This window comes from Epinephelus moara, chromosome 3 (assembly GCF_006386435.1).
Source record: "Epinephelus moara isolate mb chromosome 3, YSFRI_EMoa_1.0, whole genome shotgun sequence".
NCBI classification, from domain to species: domain Eukaryota; kingdom Metazoa; phylum Chordata; class Actinopteri; order Perciformes; family Serranidae; genus Epinephelus; species Epinephelus moara.
Window position 1 is genome coordinate 34,994,852 of NC_065508.1, and position 23,308 is coordinate 35,018,159.

At 40.0% G+C, this 23,308-nt stretch overlaps 1 protein-coding gene across 1 annotated transcript in view; it reads left to right on the top strand.

Moving 5' to 3' along the window:
• The window catches only part of dlg2 (discs, large homolog 2 (Drosophila)), a 251,340-nt gene that overhangs the window by 176,401 nt on the left and 51,631 nt on the right, over positions 1–23,308 (top strand). Inside the window, exons 7-9 of the mRNA XM_050040448.1 lie at positions 16,781–16,834; positions 17,920–17,970; positions 23,110–23,234. Coding sequence (XP_049896405.1) covers positions 16,781–16,834; positions 17,920–17,970; positions 23,110–23,234 — 230 coding nt within the window. The remainder of the gene's footprint in view (positions 1–16,780; positions 16,835–17,919; positions 17,971–23,109; positions 23,235–23,308) is intronic.

A 23,308-nucleotide genomic window follows, 5' to 3' on the forward strand; every position in this document is an offset into this window, starting at 1 on the left:
TGGCTCATCCCAAGTTTGTGTCAAGGGTCAAATGGTATCTGAGCGGAGTGACAATGTAACACTCACAGACACACATCACACACACACACACACACACACACACACACACACACACACACACACACACACACACATCACTGGACTGTGTAGCAACAGAAAGGAAATCAAGTTATTTTATGTAAAAATAATAATAATGCAATGTGGACATACTTCATTTATATCTGTGATGGCTTTGACAGCAGCCAGCACTGAGGTTAATATTTACAGGGTTGCTTGTAGACTTTTCTGCCAATGTGACAGCATCAGAATAAGACGATGCTCTCAGAAGGAGTCTGCCCCTCAGATATGAGTAACGAGGCTTTGTTTAATGCTGATAGTACTTAGAATTACGCCAGTGTGTCGTATTTTACATTTAAATTTCCAGATAAAGTATCTACATTTATTGCACATGTGCTTACATTATATCATTTGTTTGTCATGGCTTGAGTGTTCAGTATATCAGTTGTGTACTTGGCTATCTGGTGTATTGGTTTGTTTGGTTCAAATTGTGAAGACATTGCTGGACACATCACTGCTGAAGATTGTCAAATGGTCCCTGCCACAGTGTTTAGGTGACTGAAAATAGCAGTAAATTGTTAGGTGTTAAGGAAGACCTGAAGATTGCTCTGCTCCTACTGACGATGACGTCAGTGGGTGTCTCTGTTTGCCAATGACTACCTTTTGTTAGAAACAAATACCATAAGTAAAATGGAAGAAAAGCAGCACAGTTGAAAATTCCACGTTTGGTCTCCTGCAGGCACGTCCAAAGTTTGCCCTGGGAGCTAATCTTGGCCTGTGGACTGATTTTATACAGGCTTGTTTTTCAAAATATATTTTATGTAGCCCACCACATATTATGGGTTAATCAAGCAAGTTCACTTTATATGTTCCATTCTTCTCACCTTCATGACCCATATGATGTGAGAAGCAGATGGCCCCCAGGTATTTTCACATCGTCTAATCTGGCCCCCAATCAAAAATGTCTGGACACCCCTCACCTTATATTTTATGTATTTTAATACACTGAGATGCAAAATATGGATGGGGAGAATGGAAATTCATACAAATAGCAGCTGCACCTGATTTATTACAGCTGACTGACTGCTGCAGCAGAGGAAACCGTGTCAAAAATGTAATGTCTGAGAAAAGCAGGAGTAAAATCTGCGTCATCATAAAGATAGAGACATCATAGCCGCTGAAGGAAAACAGTGATACAAAGTGTTAAAGTTGAGACAGTAAAAACCTTTTGTGGCAACATATATTGCAGCAAATAAAAAGATGCATCACTGAGTTATTTTACAGCAGATCTCTGTTGACTGCCACGACACAAGAAACAAAAGCTACAATGTGACATCCTGTTGTTTTCAAATGATTTCCCCTGTTTTCCATTGATTCTTGCTTAAATATTAATTTTTCCTTACTGTTAATGGGACACAGCAGCTGCTGACCAGTGCCATATGATTGAAGGAGTCAGTGATACTTATTAATTAGGCCTGTTTTATTGGGTTTTTAAAATCTGTTTATAGAAATCATCCAGTTAACTTTTAAAAAGGTCACCGCCAATTAAAGGCAAATGCCTTTGCTTACTCCATGATATTATCCCTGCAAGATAAAGTTATACCTCAATATTAGTTGCAACACCAATGTGCTCATTACATATCCTTAATCAAAACATAATCCTGGTGTTGTATTACCTAGGGTCTACTAGGGCTGATGATACTCTTGATAGACCTGGCGCTCACACACAAGCGCTAAGTCTACAAGATGAAGAGAGCTGAAGTACTAAACAAAACCCACTGACACGGTGAGAGCAGGAAATGTTTAGTCAGGGGATATGACAACATCAAGATGAATATTAGGTTAAAGTCTCAGATTTTAGTGTCAGATTTGTAGGCTTTAGCTTTTAGAGAGGCAGGAATTAAAATGTGACAGTATTGTCTGACTCACTTTGTTTGTTGTATTGTATAACACACATATAGATAGCATCAATCCGTGCAGAGCGGAGTGAGGATCGTAAACAAGGCTATCAGACTGCTGCGTGAGTCATTAAAAGAGCACCCCGCTCTACGCTGGCATGTGTGTATGTTGTGGATTTTAATGGGAGCAAAATAAATTATTGTGTGAATAAATTTGTGTATTCATAAATTTGTTCCACACACTATAAATACAAACCACAACATGAAGGGACAAATACAAATCTGCCCTGAATCCCAAACCTCGTGCATCCCACAGTCAGCCAGCTACTTATCTGCTTTTAGCTCAGAATGTTTTGCTCTGTTTCTTAGAAATAATCTCAGCCTTTAACAGTATGAATGTGATATCGTGAACCCTATATTTTAATCTGGTCTCCATTTGGGAGAAAACACGACCTGATATTCCCTCACAGTATACAACAATGGCATATAGAAGAACAGCTTGAAGACATGTTCTCTGAGATTGTGACTGGATTGGAATGATGATATGATCATTCCCCCTGGTTTATATTTATATTTTGTCATGTTGAAACATTTAAATTTAAGTGGTGGGGACTCACAAAATGACCATAAATAATGCAACTTAATCTGTAGCAGTGACTTTCAAGATGACTTTGGAAAATTTTGGAGACGCCAATTTTCTAAATTATATTTCTAGCTTGTTTGTATTTTATAATTCTGTTTTTAGAAAGCCTTGATTTCCATCTGCTTCTGCCACTGGCATTTTAAGACAGATGATGATGACGACTGTCTCAGGATGTACATGTTCCTAATAAATGTCAATAAAGGTCATGGATCCCATAGTGCCTCTGAACCCCAAACACTGCATGTTCCTTTAATGTCCAATAATGTTGTAAATATAAAGTCTAAAGGTCATGTTATATTTTGACAGTTGGTTATGACTCAGCCTTTAACACTGACCATCCTCCATCGTCAAATGGGGATGAGATCAAGTGCACAGCAATGCAGGAAAGCAACAACATCCCATCATAATCAAATTAGGCACGTGGGTAACCCTGAAAACACATGGAAGAGTGAAGGGGGCATGTCAGAAATGGCAGCTGAGCTGAGAGGTCTGTGTTTGTTGATTTGTGCATTTTTTTCTAACTGACCAACCATCCATCCAACCGTGCCCCCTGCTGCCCACACACACTCTTCATCTCTTGTTACGATATAACACACACACACACACACTCACACTCAGGCTGCCCACTGAAGCTCTTTCTCCTACGAGGGCATGCTGTTCACTGCCTCAGTCAGCTCTGATGAGGTATTATTCTCCATCACTGACTGTTTTGTGGCTGTCGCCTCTGGTAGATAGAATGGATAATGATAACGCCCACACACGTACTAAAGCCTCACATAACGGACCATGTGATGGCAGTACCGTGTGCTGTGGAGAAACGAGGTATCTCTCCATGGATAAACCTCTGTTTTATATCACAGTGTGGAAAGCTGTCATGATGACATCATCTCCATATGAGAATGTGTGTGTTTAAGACACCACAACATGCAGCTTGTTTCCTTTTCTCACATCACAGGTAGTGTTGATGCTAAAGCTGAATGCTTTAGCATCCGTTGCTTGCAGCTAAACATCCTGTGACCCTGATTCCAGCTGACTGAAGAAGTGGGGGGAGGTGGGAGTCAAGAAATGCAGTTTCTGATCAGATTGAATTAGCATGCTTCCAGTATGTTTAATGCCTAACAAGACGAGCTTTTGTTGCGCTGTGCTCTTCAGCTGTGAGATTGGGTTACGAAGGTTCGGATCAATGTGAGGATCAGTGGCGTGTGGGATTGGTTGCACTTTTCCCCTCTTCCTGTTTGGTTTTTCTGTTTTCTGAATCCTTGGAGAAACAGAAGATCTAGAGAGAAAGGAAGGATTTATTGAATCCATTCTGGCATAAACAATAAAGTCGTGCCCATTTAAAAGTGTGAAAGCCTTTTGCTGGAGGTGGATGATATTGTATTCACTTGCCAAGACTTATCTCAGAAGAAGGCACAGGGCACGTGTAGCTCTTTAGTTTGTGAACTCTTCGAAATTACTAGCTGTTACTTTTTTATGTCCTTCTTTTTTTCTTTTTATGACAAATGTATTTGCAGCTACAGTAGTTACCTATCCGTCATCCAGCAGATACAGAGCAACATTATCATTCATGGAGTGCTGCAGGAATAATGAGTTAGCACTTCCAGTTCTCCCGTCTCGAAGTCATTGGGTTTTTGGTTAGATGCCTGAAATAAGGTCTGTGGTTAACACAAGCTTAAAGGATTTTAACGTTTGTCTGTTACTGTGCCAGTACATATCCCGCTAGTAAATTTTGAAGCTTTTAAGTGTCTTTAAAAAGGCAGTTGCTAAAAAGTGGCTAAATGCATTACAACAAACTTGGCTTTACAGCTTTGTTGTAGTGGCAAACTTGAAGTCATGCAACAATGTTGTAGTTCCAGTGTTTCCCAAACTTAGAAGCTATGTTGTTAGCAAACTTTCTGCCTTTCTGTTTTTTTTCTTGTGTGTCTGTCTGTCCCTCTGTATTATTTTTTGTCCCCTCTCCTAAATTCTGAGGTTTTGCCGGTCCATGAATGCTGAACAAAACAGTATCATACATTGTTGTTTGCCACAGAGCTTATTTTCCGCAGTAATTTAAAATCCAATGGTAAAATCCTATTGACTTTTTGTCGAGGGGCAGTACTAACCTCCGGGCTGGCCTACAAATACACGTCATCCCTGCAGCACTCTATTTGGAGTCATGTTTGTGTCCACCTGATGAAAGTAGTTCAACCATCATCCTTGTTATATCTGTTTTTTATGTACAAATTTTATAGATACATATCTGTCTGTCTGCTGTAGAGTGTTGAGCAGGTTGTGTATACTTTGTTTATCAGAGCTTTTTTAGTGAAAACAGCTCTGTGCTGCTGCAGGAAGTTGAGCTGGTGAGAGCTGATTCTGCAGGCTGGAAAACAAAACAGTGAGCTAAAAGAGGCTAAAAAAGGCAGTAGATCTGAAGTACACTTCAGAGCTGTGCGATAATTCTCTGTGGATTCATCACTCAAAAACACCTTTCACATTTTACATTGTCATTGATCTATTGTTAGTATAAAAACTGGTGTCACAGAGCTTTGTTTCCCAGGACACTTGAATTCCCAAGGAAAATACCATTCTTCCTCCTCTTCTTCTTCTTGTCTTTGACTCTTCTTCTGCAGCCACGCCCACAGTAGCAGCCTAGGGATTTGTAGTTAAAACTCCTGTTGCCTCCATGTCGCAGCAGCACCAACCATGAATTGTTTCTGGAGGTGCGGATGCTGTCAAGTAGCACTGCCAGTTGAGTCATTTATTGACAGAGGGCTGGCAGCCAACGCACAGACAACTCTCTCTCTATCTCCTGCTCTTCTTATCTGCCTCTCCTCTTCCCATCATACTCTTATTCATCTACCCCCGCCCCCCCCTTTCACCCCATTCTGCCCTCACTCAGCTCCCCCCTCCCTCTCACTCCATTTCACTTTCATCGAGTATCTCTATCTCTCTTTTGCCTTATCCTCCCTCCCCTTTCTCCCTCTCTCTCTCTCATTTATCGTTCTTCCACTCCAGAAGCTCTGACACACACAGTCACACACACACACACACACACACACACACACACCCTATGTAGCCCGTACAGCTACAGCAGCCAGCCAGCCAGTCGGTTCATTCATCATTCATTTTGCCAGAGCGAGCAGCTCATACATCAGGCAGGAGCGTGTCTTGTGTTTGATGACTGTACCAGTAAAGCTACAGAAGAGGAACAAAAAGAAGCAGAAGACAAAGTATTGAAGTGAGCGGAGGTTAGTGTTGCGTGGAGGCAGCATGACTGCTTACCTGAGCAAACAGCAGAGTTGCTTTGCGGACCTGGATGGAAGGGGGGACTGTGGGGAGGTGCCATGTTCCTTCAGCTGGCATCATCAGCACCCCAACAGTCACCATCATCAGCACCCAAGCCAGCGGTACTATTACGGATCTGTCCCTGGCGGTGCCACCCTTCCCAGAAGGGGGGGCCGGATGGCTGCCTGGCATTTGGACAACATGTCCTCCAGGAGCCCCAGCCGCTTGGCGGCAGTAAGAGCCAAGGGGGGGAGTTGTGACCTGTGGCCCCCTGAGTGTGGCTGCGCCCAGAGCTGGCAGGAGCACTATCAGGTAAAATTGTGTTACTGTCAAAGCTGTTCTCAGCAGATGTGTTGGTGAAGACGAGCAAGCTGTTGGACAGATTTTGTGGCTTTTTTAGTTTCAGATAGAATTAATGTTGATTATGTCAGAGGAGAACTCAGTTGCACTTTTTAATGAAGGAAACAAATGTTGGACTAACACATCACTTTGTCAGTGGCAGTATTGACTTACATTATTGCAGTATAGTAATGGCAGTTTGGTAAGATAGCATATTTTATTACACATAAACTCAAAATGCCTTACACTGAAAGACAACATATATGATTGGACTGTCACAAACTGCAGTTTATGGGGGTTTTCTCTTGTGGAAAACCTGAATGCTTTTCTTTTTTGTCTGGCAATTACATCAACATGATTTACACATAGTGTAAAGTTTAATTTGAGGCTTCATACCTCAGTCTAATCACAGAGGAGAAATGAGGTTAGTTGTGTGGTGGTTTCCTGTTGAGGGGTAGTCTGGAAGATGTCAGACGTTCCTGTTCAGGCTTGTTAAGAAGCTATAGACCTGTTTTATTGGCTTGATAACCCCAATGACAGTCTTGTATTTTTACTCCCTTTAGATTCCAGGCTAGGCATCTGTATAATTGCTGCATGTCAAATCACATCCAGAAATCACTTTTAAGAGCTTTAGTGTGTAGTGCTGTTTGTGTTGTCCCACAGAACTGGTGACTTAAAGGAGTGTATCGACAAAAGTTTTGAGAGCTTTCACCTCAGTTCAGTGTGACTGAACTATGGTTTGCTTTTGTGGCAGACACTTCAAAGTTTGCTTTTTATTCTGAGTTGACCATTTGTTTCACATCATTTAGTCAAGAAAAGTCAAGTGTTTGGACAAAAGAATAAAAACACCACATGACAAAAGATGTTAGTGTACTGTAACTAAGTTGTGTTTCCAAATGAAACAACGCAGACAACCATTTCAAATGTCGTTAGGAATTCCAATTAGCAGCATATGTTAGCTTTCAAAGAGGTCAGGGGCTGAATTGTGGGTGCATCAGTCATAAAACCTGCAATAAAAAAACTTGCAATGTCAACAGTCTTGGCAACAATGCACTGTATGCCAAACTAAGAAACTGCACGGCTAAAGAGGAAAAGCACACGGATGTTTATTATGCACGCATTCAGTAGTTTCCAAATATGGAAACAATCTGGGAAATTTGGTGGCACTGATGGGATTGATTTCCATGTCAGTCAGGTCTGCCATGTGTTCATCTGATCAAAAATCAGAGTAATGAACCAAGCTGGCAATTTGCATCTGATTGCCACTGCAGAATTATTTGTTGACAAGACAGAGATGCATGAATCTCAAACGCTGTGGAAAGAAATTCATTATGTGATGTTTTGCCAATAGCCATTTAATGATTGTATATTGTATCATTTGCCAGGCTCTCTTCTTGAAATATGTTATTAAAGGAACAAGCTTATTAAATCAGAACTGATTAATACTTTTCTGTTGGGCTACACTGCATATCGACAACAGTGAGTGAGTGACTTGTTTAGAATAGCATTGCAAACTTAAGACACATCTGACATTAACTTTCCCTAGAAGCTGCTCCGATATTTCTGCACACCATGATCTTCGCTCACCTGGTCAGTTGCACCGTTTTCTGGTCCTAGGCCAGCGCAACCACCCAGAGGCCCCTCTACTCCATCTCTGAGAAAACTCTACAAATTTAGACAAGAGGCCACAACACCAGCACTACTAGTATACTTTTTTCATTTAATTTGTTAAGCCGAGAAAAAAATCTTAATTTTCTCTGATGCACAACTAGTTAATAAAATCACTCACATCTGTGTCATCCCTTCAAGGTTCACAAAATTTTAGCCTTCCCCTTTAAGGCCATAAAACAGTGGAACTCCTTCTCCCTTCATGTTAAAACTTCCCCAGATTCTTATCCTCTCTCTGCGGTACTACAAAGGTGTTTAAAGGAGAATCAAAAATGCAATCACCAATTATAATTCAAGAATTGTTGCTAGCTAAGCAGTTAATACGATATGTATCCTGTGACTTTGTACATAGCGATCAACATTTTATAGCTCTTGTGTGTATTGTATATTTTTTGTTATATTGGTTGTATTGTATGTTTCTTCACTTGCTCGGGGACTGAGAATGAAAATTAGCTTTTAGCTATGTCCCAGTATAATGCATCAGATTTCAGGTATCGTAATTTATGTTAATTGTAAGTGGTCTAGTGTTGTCAAAAATATTGATTTTTCGATGCATGTCAATTCTGAACATTTGAGACATTTGCACTCATTTTCCGTATTGTTGATACACCAGCACCAGCTGTGCTTTCTCACTTTCCCATATTGTTAATGTTTGCTATAGTCACTCTGCTGTTCTCTGCTATTAGCCAAGGAAGGAAAAATTGTTGTTTTCACGTTATAGCCTTCTTTTATTTATCTTTGAATAACAATTTTAAATTTTATGCCCTCAATGTTCATTTTTCCCTGTGTTATCAAAAAAAGAAAGTTGTATCAAATATTGATGTTTTTCAAGGCATTGTATCGAAGTTAGAAATTCCAGCATTGGAGGACACTAATGTGGTCCCTGTCAAATAAACTTTTAAAAGAGTCGCATGGAATCTTTTCCAGTGGCAGTTCTAGGCATCTGCAGCCACTGGTTTGTAGCTTATCAATGCAAAACAAATTTTGGGAATGAATGAAAGAAGATTTTGGAAGTTAACATTACTGCCCGACTGATACTGGATTTAGAGGCCAGTAGTAATATAGATATTTTATAGTTTAAAGGAGTTTAAAAAATATATAGCAGGTATATTTTATATAAACCCATTCAGTTTTGATTAGGATGTCTTATATTGTTTTAAGCAGCAGAACCAATCTATGTAGTGAGCAGGACATGTAATAGTTTAGAAATAAGCCATAACCACCTCAAATATATCTTTGACATTTCTGTAATATGTAAAATAGTCTCACTTATCCGCTGACATATACGCTGATACAGATATAACTGCAATGATAATAATAAAATTGGTCCAAACCAGCTCTGGGTGGCATCAACAGCAACAAAGACGTAATCAAAGGGAAGGCAGCAGCTCTAATGGCAGTCATAATGAAAGTGTCCATCTCTAACTGTGTGGACGTGATTCTGAATATTCTCTCAGTTAAGCCTCAAGGTGCAGAACTTTCCTCATTATTGACACTACTGTATGTGTTTTATGTAATTATACAAAGGACAGTGTTTTACTCTTTATTAGCTTTCCAGATCCTTTTAAGTGTTTGAGAAAGACATTGGCTGTGACTGTGTATAAATGTCTAAAAACTCAAAAACTTTGGTTTCTTTTTAGGCAGACTGTTATTAGCTGAGCAGAGTGGGGCTGTATTTACAGATGTGTTGAAATTGGAGAGTGATCAGGGCTTAATGACTGATAAGTAAGTGTTATCCTTTAGGAATTACACATATATAAAGCTGATGTAGTGCAAAAGTGAATCATAATTGCACATTTAATAGCTGGGATGTGTGTAGTGTTTGTGCAACCATAGCACGAGCGAAATTACCTCAGGCAAGGCCAGTGGGAGGAAATGGGAGGCCATCCATCATGGAGCTGAGGGAGAGGCAAGGTAGAGAGATTGCAAAGAGGGGGGGGGGGGGGGCATTACCTGTTCTGTAGTTATTGCACTGCCTTCGAAATGTGGAGAGCTGGACATTGACTTTATGCTGGAAACCAGGGACCCTGTATAGACAGCAGGAGATAGACAGCCTGTAGTGGTAAATTGTAAAGGCATGTTTTAAATGGAAATGTCAAATTTGAAAGTTTAATGTCAGGATCCCTTTTTGAGACTGGATTGAACCTGGTCTCATTTGTCTTGTTAATGTCTGTCTCTAATGCCAAAATTGCTTGTCCTTCATTATTACTTTCCTCTGCTTCACTTGAAGAGATAAATGATGATTCATTATTGCCAATTAGATCCTGAGGAAGCCGTTACTATTATCTTTGCTGGCCAGAAATTTGAAGAGATGACCTTCCAGTTTGAACTTTGTTTCAGTCACATTTTAGGTTGCTTCACTCCTCGAGCTGAGCTTATCTGTCCACGTCCATCACACTCCATTCCCTTCGCCTTACTCTAACCCTCCTTTTGAAGCATGCACATCTCACATTGTGTTGTTGACTATTTTTACATGAGATGTCAGTGAATTATTGATACACTCCCCTGTTTTCATGAGCCACTATACATAGTGTTGCTGCTGAATTATTGAGCAAACCTCAACAAGAGCACAAGACTCGACTGAAGAAATACAAGCAGCTCACTCTATAACATCTTAAGTATGTGATAGGGCATGGTTGGTTTCTGCAGTTTGATGAGAGTTTTACACCTTCCTCATCATCCGGTAAGTGCTGTGTTATGTCTCAGCTGATGAATGTGTTGTTCTGGTTATCTTCAGCACAGCATCAGAGTAACACCGCATTTTGGCAGCTGGTACTCAATTGGTTGAAATAGAAATTAGTCCACATGTTTTATTTGAGTGTTTGCCGGATGATATTCATAAGAAGTTAGCCATGTAGAAGGGGGGTCTGGCCTGAAACCATCAGAGATTTGCCCTGATTAATAGGACACTCTGCATTCAGCCTTTAGGTATAATATAGCATTCAACTGTGACTGTTCTTATTTTCATAGAATATTGTTGGACTGTGATATTATCATTGGTATAGTTTATAGCTCTGTGAAAGCGTCTTAATATATCATGCACAATGTTGCCATGCGGCTGGCTTAATGTGTTGTTGGAGGCAGTTGATCACGTGGTGATGTTAGGAAGCATGAACAAGAGGAGAAATGAGCCTAAGTGCAGTTAAGCATGCCATTTAAGTGCACAGTTGAGTGGCCATTAGCTCTCGGGGGTCTGTGTGTGCATACATGTGGATTCATAGTGGCAGTGGGATCCATGGTAGCTGATATTGGATACTGTGGGGCACAACAGTGCAAGGAAGTGAACGTTTATGCAGCTTTAAGTAATTACTGTATATATTTTTAGCAGCTTTTCAGTTTATCTTTGAGACATCAGATGAATGGGGTTTGTTTTTTCCTGAACTATGGTGTAAAATATTAAAGGCCACCCTTAATATTCTACTGCGGTACAAGTTGCAATGCTAGCATGCCTTTCCACACTGTTGATCTGCACGACTGCTGGCGAACCGACAGGCAGAGGTCAACAGAAAGCATTCAGTGACAAGACTAAGATTAATGATAAATCCTCCTGACCTACAATTGGATTATTTGAGCTTCCTGCTCTCCAGCATAATAGAAGAAGATTTACTGTACAAGAGTCTCTTTGTTTCTTCCTCTGCTTCTGTCTGCTGCATGTAGCTGTTTCTGTCTGAGAGAGAAAGTATACGTCCTTTTTGAACACTACCTGCATTACCAAGAAGTAGTGTGTCTATAATAAATGTATGTTATGGGAGAGTACTTTTAATGTTGGCGTTAAAGGATAGTAAAAAGACTACTTTGAGTTAATTTGTGATGTGCTGTCCGCTGTCTCTGAGAGGAGCTGTGAATTCATTCATATGATTAGTGTTCGTGCACGGCAAGCCGATGCGTCTTAATCCCTCTCATCATTCCTCTCACAAAACACCATTTTCCTTCAATCACTCTCTGGCTGTGCAGTCCTGCAGGGCCGGCCAACTGTAATCTTTCTTATTGTTGAATTCACTGAGTCAGTCAGTCTCTGTGTGGCTGTTTATCTCTGTGGTGTTCATAGTCACACACAATTCAGACTCTCTTTTCTGAATGAGCCGGAGTAATCTGATAATTCACATGAACGTGAGTGCTTCAGGATTAAACTGTGCTGCATGTTGATGACCTGAACACACAAACTGGGGGACACTGTGAAATTTAGACTCTATAATTGAATGTAAAAGTTAGGATACAATTACTGAATTAAATCTGTGCTGAGTTCTCAATATTATGTCGTTTTGGGTAGGTTTAATGTTTTAAATTTGCTGTGCTGGAGAGAAATAAGGCAGTTTTAATTCAGTAATGAGATTTTCAATTTTAATCTTAACATGATGATGTTTTTGTTGTTTTCGTGGGGTGGCGAACAGAGCAGAAAGTTAACTGGGGCGACAGCAGACCTTTAACAAACCAGAAAAAAAAACATCACAGAGGGACCATCAAAGAGTTCACGCTGTCTTCTTTCACGTCTACTAAAAAGTGATTAATTATGTCAGATATTCAGACTCTTACTAATTTGTCTTCACTATATGCAAAATTACTGATACACTGATTTGAGCACACTTGGGTATCAGACCAGGCGTGAAAACATGTTGACAAAAGTATTTTAGTGGTAGGGACACTGCATTATTCATTTGATTTGAAAATGATGATAATTTGTGATAATTAAACTTGTGTGATCATTCTTGTAGGAGATGCTGGTAATCCCTTCCTCAGTAAAACTTTTCATGGTAGTTATTGGTTTTGTCAGCACCTTTTATGGTAAGTGCTTTTTATTGACAGATCTGCTGTCAGTCAAAGCACATCCAGTGTGTGTATATGGCTGTCCATGGATTATTATTGATGACAAAAATGAATTAATCTGTTCCTCTTCTGTTTCAAGTAAAACAGAATGGAGCTGTATTTTCCAAATGGGGAAATTCATTTGGTCAGAGGTGCATCAAGGGGCCAGTATAGAGGGTAACATAAAAAACAAAACATACATAAAGTAAAATAAATACACTCCATAAAAGGGACCCTACCGAGGAAAGCCATATGTCAGCCTCCCATGGTTGCTAAACACACATGCTCCCTAAAAAAATGCACAGACAAACACACACACACAATTTCACCTACACCTCACGCATAAAGCCTCCTACAGACTGTGAGGTTTTAGCAATATTATAACTTTAGTGTAAGCTACACTGTGACATTGATCTAATAAACAGCCAGTTTGATGTATACAGACTGTACAATGACAGCACCTACTGAATTGTAGACTATGATGTACAATGCAATAACTTCCCGCAAGGATGCTGCACAGGTTAATACTTCTCCAACTGTGAAGCACAGCATAGAGGGTTACATCAATTAACAACCTGAAGTTTTGTGGGCACTTTATACTGCAGTGTGGCTGTGTTTGCTAGCTGCTGGGTTGCTCACCTGGCAGCTGCAGCTCCTCTGCTATTTCCTTCCATGCTTTGTCCTCCTTTAAGAGCTGGAGGACACATCATACAGGCAAGGCTTCTGCTGCCACAACTCAACATTTATTTAATCCGAGTTTCCTTCAGGGCGAGCTGCTATCTGACTGTTTGTTTGGGTTTAGCATCAGTGCATCATTTCATGCTGCATTTCCATTGGTTGGTTAGTAGATGTAGGTTGTGACAGCATTTACACTGTGAGATGGTCATCCCAAGTTTCTGACACTGTCAGAGTTTTATCCCAGGCTGTCTTTGATCGCAAGACTGTGACAATGGCCATCCTCGAACCTCTCTCATGGTGCTATGTAGGACCACTGTCCATTTTCATTAACCCTGATCATCTTTCGTCTGGGACAGCCAAAAATCGCACAGTGTATACTGTGCTTAAGACCATTTGTGATAGGGGAGAAGAAATTAAGAAAATATAAAAATGTAATTAAGAGGTTTTGTTTTCATTTGCATTTGCTTATGCACTTTCTAACAGTTTCACTATAATAGAAAATAAATTTGACTTAGTTTAATCAGATAAAAAAAAATGTTACTAACACATAACAGTTAATTATTAGTGCAGATTAGTTACTACTGAATATCATTATAAGATCCGCCAGTGCACAGTGATGCAGAAATATAAGCATGATAGGTTCAGTGTGTAAAATTTCTGGGGATATATTGGCAAAAGAGAATATAATATAATAAGTATGTTTTCATTTGTGTATAATCACCTGAAACTAAGAATTGTTGTGTTTTTGTTACTTTAGAATCAGCCCTTTATATCGACATACGAAGTGGGTCCTCTTCCACAAAGTCCGCCATGTTGTTTCTACAGTAGTCCAGAAGGGACAAATCAAACACTGGCTCTAAATTGTGTCGTTTCGCATTTCAAGTTCGCCACAGTAGTTCATGTACATGCTTGGCACATGCGACAAGTTTCAGTTGGTTGCACTCTACAGCCTCACCACTAGATGTCAGTAAGTCCTACACACCAGAACTTTAATGGCAAAAAATTGCACTGAGGGAATTTATAACCTAATTAAAAAAAAAAAATGAAACAGCACAAATGCATTTCTTCAGAATCCATTAACCATTAATCATGCTTACATGGGTTACAGCAGAGCTGCTATGTTTATCTGTCTTAATGTACAAATATTCTCAAGCACAAGAAGAAACTGATAAATTGGCTTCTGAGCATTGAAATGAGCATACACATGGTTTGAGCACAATACTGTGCATACGCATGGCTGATTAATTAGACCTCATTTATCAATCAAGGGTTGATACTATAAATGAATGGAAGAAAAATCACTTCCTGTTTGTTCTGAGGAAATTCTTTTTACCAGAAAATATTCACTAACTGAAGCAAGGCAAAAAATGTTCATGCCTTGCATTGATTTAAGTTTACCCACCAAAAGGTTGATCTGCAAGTAATATCTGCAAGAACTCGGTCCCAGAGTATAGTGGAGTCATGGAACCAGTAGTCTTGTTGTGATGGAGACATGAGTGGACAGGCTGAGTCTCTTGCTGATGACATGTGCTGTCACTGCACTGATGACCAAGCAAACCGTCTCGCCTTTCACAGCATCATGTCAGTCAGCTGCACAGCAGGCATACAGTCTGTACGGTACTATGACTCCATACAATAGCAGTGCATAAATCTATATGTGTGGAGAAACTGTATACAGTGTGATAATCTTTGTAGCTCAGGATGAAGCCACATGTAAAATATGTGTCCAGCCTACAATTTGTGAGAACTGTTATAGATTCATAGGTTTTCAGTTAGGTGGTGCTCTCATGTTGTGCACACAGTAATATTATACTGCTTCATATGCATTGCATTCTTTTTTATTCCAATTATTTACAGGAGAATGATTAGCCATTTCTTTGTTGCTTGTTTGTTTGAGCTCTATTCATCTCATGGAGACAAAATCAAAGGACAAATTTCAAAAGAATCTGCGAATGCAACCTTGAGCATCATCTTCTGAAGTCAGTCCCATCGGCCCGTTCTCAATACCAGATCATCAAATACAGATGCTTTATCACGCCCTCCGGCACGCTTTAGGGTCTTAAGTGTCAACCCATCCACCATAATACTTGACGCTTAGAGTAGCTGATGTAGTAGACAGGACTTTCACCCAGGAGACTGCAGGTTTTGTCTCCTTTAAAACCACAAGTCAATGTATGTTGTTTATATGTAATGATATGTAATTCATGTAGAGTCATCACACACTGACATCAGTTGGGACGTATTTACGTCAAATTATGCTTTTATTACGTATCAAAGGTACATGATGCGACATGATGTTTTCTCAAAACCTAACCAAGTAGTTCTGTTACGTTAACCACGACCGTTTCACAGCATTAATTACATGTTACAGTGTGTTTAAGCTGTGTGTCATAAACAGACACATATTTAACGACCTGGTAATGAAACAGGTTGGTCACATACATCAGGCTCATTGTTAACATACTGTAAGCTGAACTGGTGATCAGATGTTCGGTCACAGCTTTCATGCTGTGGCCCGAAAATCAGAGTTCCTCTCTTGGGAGTCCTGCCTTTAACCATCTGCTCATTTTCTACAGGCCATCAGGAGAAAGCATTTTGCCTGCACTGTATGACATTGGCTTCATCTCATCCTGCACAATTTATGACTGCAATATTATTACCTGGAGATCAAATTTCCAATATACAATACAGACAAGAGAGCAGTGCTGCAGAGCCATAACAGGTGCAGAGGAAAGTCATCTTGAACTTGAAAGCTGTTAGTTGAATAGGTTCTGACAGTGTTGCAATTGGTGTCGTTAAAATGCGGAAATTTACGTTTCCCTGGCATTCATGGTACATTTCAACACAAGCTGCTGTCCTGTACGAGTCATAAATTCTGTAATCATGATTTTTGGGCATATTTGCTACCAGTGAGGCATATCTCAACCCAATCGCCAGAATAAATGTTGGCATTGTTTTTGCAAATATGTCACATTGCATGTTATTATGTAGTGGATAAGTTGAAAATGTACCTTTCTACAAGGGTGTGGTTAACAGCTTGGTAGGCATTTTGCCTTGGTGACACGCCATCCACCATCTATTTGTTTACAGTGATGTACAATGCCAACATATTTTTGGCAACTGGGCTGAATATGTACTCTACAGAAACTTACTACATCCACTCATTTACTACTCACGTACTCATCGCTCTCTGTTGTTAATGCTACTGAGCTATTATAACTGTATCAGGGTGCTGTGTATGAGCGGGGAGTATTTCTGGTGCCATTCAGCAAATGGAAGTCTGTTAAATTGTTGATGATACAGAGATCCACACACTTGTCCCTTGGATACATTTATGGAAAGTAGGACAGTGGTGGGCCCAGGCGTCTCTCCATCACTTAAACCTAAGTCTCCCTCTAATCTCCACCTTCTCTCTCTGTCTTTCTCACAGGCCAGCCCTGCCCCGATAATCGTCAACACAGACACTTTGGACTCAGTTCCTTATGTGAGTTTGAATTATTTTGTCTTTTTTTTTTTATGCATGTATTAGTTGTTAGACGATCAATACATCCAGCAGATCAAAGAGTAGCAGCACATTAAAATAATGAATCCACACTTTCCTCTCTGCTCTACTGCTGAGTTTGAGTTGAGATAGTATATGTGGCGTATTAGTACGTTTTGATCTTGTAACTTATCTTTGTAACAAATTAGGTTGCGGTACTGAATTATTGATGTTTGTCATGAATAAATGACACAAGACATTCTAAAGACCTTCACCTCCACCACTTTTCACAGTATTTTACATCAAAACACCTAAACGCTGCAGCGCAGCACAGAAGCTGAATAAATAACAAATGGGGCTCCAGGAGGTTGTGTATTTTTCATGATCAAATTGTCACATTTGGCAGTTATGTTAACAGTTAATGATTTGTGAAGAAATGAGGACAGGAGCTTCTGCCTCAGCGAGGGACTGTTTTTTTTACAAGCTGTTTTCCCCCTGTCAGACAACATTACAGTGAGGCACTTTGTTCATGTGAGTGGAGATCATATAGTAACATTGAATAATCTCTGCATCTTTTAGTGCTGTTGCTAATTTAGTCTTCAGCTCTTGCTTGCTTCTACAGTCATATTAAGGTCTGATAATAACATCTGATGCTGCTCAAAAATGATGCCCAACTGGGGTATGATATGCAGCGTCTCATATGCTCGTGTGCCATTCCTGTATGAATGCATAATGACGGAAGAGCTCGCTGCTAATTAATCATCTCAGTGAAACACAGGATGAGACCGACTCCTCTGTAGCTAACCTCCATGCTGCAGAAATAGCAAATGTTTTTTAACCATCACTTTAAATTGTTTCCCCTGAGGTGTCGTCTGTTTAGCATAGAAAGCCCCAGTGGCCCTGAAAAATACCTGTCAGCCCCTGCTCAATTTAAGTATGTAGAGTTGGCCTCCTAAGCGAGTGCTTAACATTATCCTCCATGAATATGCTTAAATATAATTATTTAGCATCACTGGTGTGGATTTTCATTTTAAAGCTGTGTTGGTAACGTTTGACATCTTGGCTCAATCTGTTTTCTGTTTCCTCAGGTCAACGGCACAGAAATTGAATATGAGTTTGAGGAAATCACTCTTGAGCGGGTGAGTATCTCGCATCCCCCACAGCTGTGTTTAACCTCACAAACAATCTATGACAACATGCCTCGGCACTGTGGTACATTCATTTATTTATTTGGATCCCCATTAGCCACTGCTAAGGTAGCTACCACTCTTCCTGGGGTCCACACAAGTAAACATCACATCATAGTGTACAAGAAGTATGTCATTAAAAATTCAAGGCAAAAAGGAACAAAAAAAAAGAAAGATATAGCCGTAAGGGGCAACTATGAAGTTCAAGTCATTGTAGACATTTAAAACTTGAGCTGGGTAGGATCAAGACTTTGATGATTTACGACACTGATGCATGTTCACATCTCTACCAGGCCATGCTTTTTTTGGCAACACTGTCACTTCCTGTTGGTCAGTTACAGGAACATTTTGGAGACATGCTTCAGTCGCTTAGTTGAAAACATCCAGTGAGTTTGGTGATGTTACGACAAAGTGTCATTGATTTATGGCCAATTTTGCGAAGGGCCAATGCATGTGTTTAGAACTGGTGGCATCCCTAATTGATTGATATTATTTCAAAATGATTGTAGTCTGTTTGTGTAGTGATGTAGTTCAACATTATTTTTTAACATATCCTGCAAGTTTTGTGATGATTGGACAAACAATTTCTGATTTATAGTCTGATTTGTGTTATGCCACATCCATTTTTTGCATTTGTGGTGCTCAAACGAGATACAAACGAAACTTTGAGGTTATGTTACTGGTTCTTACATAGACATTTCCTGCAAGTTTCGTGATGACTTGCTGAACGGTTATGGTCTGTGTATGTGCTGAGCCACGCCCCCTTTGAAGTTCATTGATTAATGTCTTCATAACGCAATGAGATATCAACAAATTCTTGGTAACTTCATAAGCTTGGTCCAATGATGATCCACAAAAAATGTGGTACAAATTGGACCTAGAGTGTAATAATAACAATAATAATAATGATACCTTTATGTATAAAGCACTTTTCAAAACAAGTTACTAAGTGCTTTACATATACTACATTTAAAAGACAATAAACACATAGTTAATAAAATACTATAATGAATAAAGCAGATGATAATAAAACAACAGTAAAGTCAATAAAAAGCAAGTCTAAAATAATGAGGGCCAAATTCACAAAGAATAAACTGTGGCCGCTGATAGCACCTTGAATTGCACTTCACTTGCACCCGCAGTTTGCTCCGTCTTAACGTCCTATTCACAAAGGATATTGCGCTAATGATATACCAGCGCAAACACGCCCACAAAGTTTGGCAGCTGAGTGCAGTTTGCCCCTGATTTGCCCCTGATTGCAGTAAGCCACATGGCAAAGTATAAATGCTGGCTTTGCGCCAAGAACACCGTGGCAGAACAATGGCAGACTTTGTTTACTGTATACCCTCATGTAGTGATGTCTGCTGGTGAGTCAGTCTAACAGTGTCGGATGGGTTGAGGCTGTGGATTTGACCAAGTTTGACCACTTTATCACTATTCCCTCTCACTTGTAGCTGTTTTTTCGTTATCTTTTGAATTTAATATGAATTATGGAACCGTTTTTGTTCACGTTTGTTTCCCCCGTTTCGTAAAATAAATTATTGAAAGTTGCTTTTGAAGTGCGTGACAGAAGTGCGTTTTGAGAACGACCGCAGACTGTCACCTGTTCAACGCATCAATATCTTCGGATGCCATTAAAGTAATAATGATTATAATAATAATGTCAAAATATTATTTACAGACTGATTTAACAGACGATCACTGCTGCCACGATCACTGGAAAGTCTGGGCGAGAGGCTTCCACAGAGGAGCGCCCAGTTTGCACCAGCTTTCTAAAGACGTTATTTACTTCACTCAAACTGCGTGTGGCTATTAGCGCTGGTGTTAGTGAATTAGACGTTGTTTATCAATGAGGCTCATTTGCATAGAAAGGGGCAATTTTTGCGCCAAATATATGCATATTACCTCATTTAAATACGTGCAAATAACACTGGAGCACCGAGACACAATTCGCTTGGCAGCACAGTTAGTGGAGCATTTCACCCTCTGCGCGTGCTTTGTGAATTAGACGGTATCTGTTTGCTCCATTTTTACTGGTTTAGCGGCCGCAAAAGCCACGCAATCCTTTTGTGAATTCGGCCCTCAGTTTTTAAAAGTGACTTCAAAGAAGACAGTGTGTTAGCGTTCCTGATCTCCTCTGGCAGGTCATTCCACAACTGAGGGGTCCAAACAGTGAAGGCCCAGTCACCTTTAGTTTTAAGGTTTGACGTTTGAATGGCCAGGAATGACCTGCCAAAGAACTGCAGGTTGCATTCAGCCTTGTAGGAGGTCAGAAGGTCAGTTATATATTCTGGAGCTAATCCCCTATGAGCCTTAAAAGTGATCATTAGAATTTTAAAATCCACATTGAGAAGGATTGGAAGCCAATGAAGTGATTTTAAGAACAGCGTGATGTGTTCTCTCCTGTTGGACCTGGTTACGAGTCTGACTGTGGCATTTCGAATGAGCTGAAGTTTGTTGATGTTTTGTTGTGTGACACATGAGAAGATTTCAATGCAGTCATCTAACTGGGATGAAGTGTAGGAGATGTCAAAAATGTGTTTTTTAAAAAATCAAAATGTTAGAAAATCTAGTCTACCTTTGTGGTGTAATTGCCTTTTTTGAGACACATAAAAGCTTCAAAATTCAAGAGTGGTGTATTTACTGACATGTTTTATGCCATAGAACAAAACATTAAAGTCTCTTAAGCTTGTGTTAACCACTGACCTTATTTCAGGCATCTAACCAAGCACCCGTTCAAAAAAACCTATTGACTTCAGGGCCTGGGAACCTGGAGTGCTAAAATACTTACTCATTACCAGGTTTCAGGACTCATCCCTGGGGCACCCTATTGAGCTGGACCTGTGTGTTGAGTTTCAAGTCTGTCAGCCCTATAGTCTGAGGGGCATGGCCTTTCCAAAATTGCATTTTTGGCCCTTAATTATAGCACCCCATCTTGCCACATGGCATCATAATTGTTGAGCAGCATTTGCAAGCAGCTTCAAATAATTGGAGAAAATTTTATGTGTCTACGACACCATCTAACGGGAATTTAAAGAAACATTTTTGGGAGAAAAAAAACAACAACATACAAACAATAAGAGTTCAAGCCCTTCGGAACGGTAATTCATTCAGAATTTTGATGTAAAGGCAAATATGAAACAGTTTTATCCCTCAAAACACTGTAAAACAATTTCTGTACTGAAGCAAACGGCACGGCATAAAAAGATGACAATACCGCTTACGTCACTGTATAATAACAGGCACACAGTGGAAGCAGTTTTGACAGCTTCAATACAATCAGGAGCAGAGAAGAAGCCGGACCAACAGCAAAGGCTATCGCATCAAACAGCCAACAATGAGAGCACTGTGTCTTCAGAGAGATAAGATATACAGACAGTGGTCAGCCTCCATCCATACTCCAGACCACTAAATTTATCATCAGCCATCAGATAATGGCTAAAACCATCTTGTTTAGTCTCTGAGCATAGACAGGCCTGTGTCTGGTACTCTCGAGTCGTCGCCATGGAGAGCTGAACAGTGCTTTCTGATTCAGCGTTGCAGGCAGCAAGGCCCTGCGGGGACACTCAGTGGGTTTTGTAATCAAGAGAAGTTTCTATTCCCATCAGCAAACAACTTAATCAAAGCTTGACTTTCATTTTGTGAGTGGGCATCCAGGGGATTTTATTTGCAAAGCCGACAAAGTCTTCTCTAAAAGACAAAATGTGGCCCGCAGCCTTATAAATACAATATTTCACAGTAAGTCATGATAATAAAGAGCCAGGTTAAGTCAGGACAAGGCTGTGATCTGCACTCACGGCGGGATGCCAGAGTCATTTTGTAATGGCAAACTAAAGACTTAACACCCCAGACTGCTCTGTAATCATATTGAGAGCAGTGACACTACAGAGCCATACTGTTAAATCATGCAACAATATTTTATTGACTTTGAAATAAATTGTTACTTATGCTTTTCAACAGACTTAAAAGTCAGCATTTAAAAATGTCTACTGAATTCACACTTTAAAGGCAGGATGCTTGCAAGGAGATGTTTTTGTTGTTCACATAGTGCTGTCAGAGCACAAGATCTATTTTATTATGTGTGTCGGTGATTCCAAACCAGTGGTACTTGTACACGCGGGGTAAAAAATCTAGTTTCTAGGGGATACATGAAAAGACTGGAAGATCTTAGCTGATTTGAAAAACTAGAAATGAATTATTTAAAAACTGGGAATAAATATGTCCACATATTTGGGTTTAGGGGGAAATAAACAAGTATTCACATACTGATGGTTTCCTATTTTATAGTTAATGTTACCACATATGATGTGGATGGACTTACCAGGTACCTTACAGGTACAATTAAGATTTTGAGTTCCATAAAAATCCTGTTTTAGTCTGTTATGAATGTTAATGTGTTAGGGGATTCATTGTTCTTCAAATAGGCTATAATTGTGATTCTCCTAAAAAAAAAAAAAAATATACAGCTTTAATTTGAAGGAGTACAGTGATTGTTATTAACATAACATTTACTGGGAACAAGTCTTCATAAGTTTAGGGGAGACTCTAGGGGAGACTGGCACCTGTACAACCCATTTTCATTCAGATATCTTAAAGTGAGGGTTCAAGAGGCCCCTTTGAAAAATGGCTGTGCCAGTTGTTCCCTTGCCAAAATTTGGCCTAAATTTGGAGCATTTTTAGCCCCCTTTCCAACAAGCTATGCTGACACGTATGGTACCAGTGAATACCACAGATTACCTAGTTTCACTACATACCACTACCTTCATGCTAACTTAAATAATAAGCGTGCCGTGGCCTCTTAAAGACAATAAGGCTGGTCTCCAATTATTTTCGGCTGTGGGGGGCACCAACTGTATCAGGGTGGCCATGACTCTCCTTGGCTGCCCCCCACTTGCATTAGCATTAACATCAGCTTCAATGTAAAAATAACAAACAATTGGCTGTTTGTTCACTGAAAGTATAACAGCAGTGGGAATAATCATTTCTCTGTTACTTCTGCAGTTGGGCTGTTTGTTTAATAAAATGCTAAACACAGAAACGCACTGTTGAAGTGTTGTCCTAGTTGTCACTGACTACTTTTCATGGCCGCAGGGTAACTCAGGGTTGGGCTTCAGCATCGCCGGAGGGACAGATAACCCACACATCGGTGACGACCCCGGCATTTTCATCACCAAGATCATCCCCGGAGGAGCTGCAGCAGAGGATGGACGACTGAGGTCAGTCACTTACACTTCCCCACGCAGGTTTTTAATAAGAGATAACTTGAAAAGTTTTCAGACCCGATGGCGGA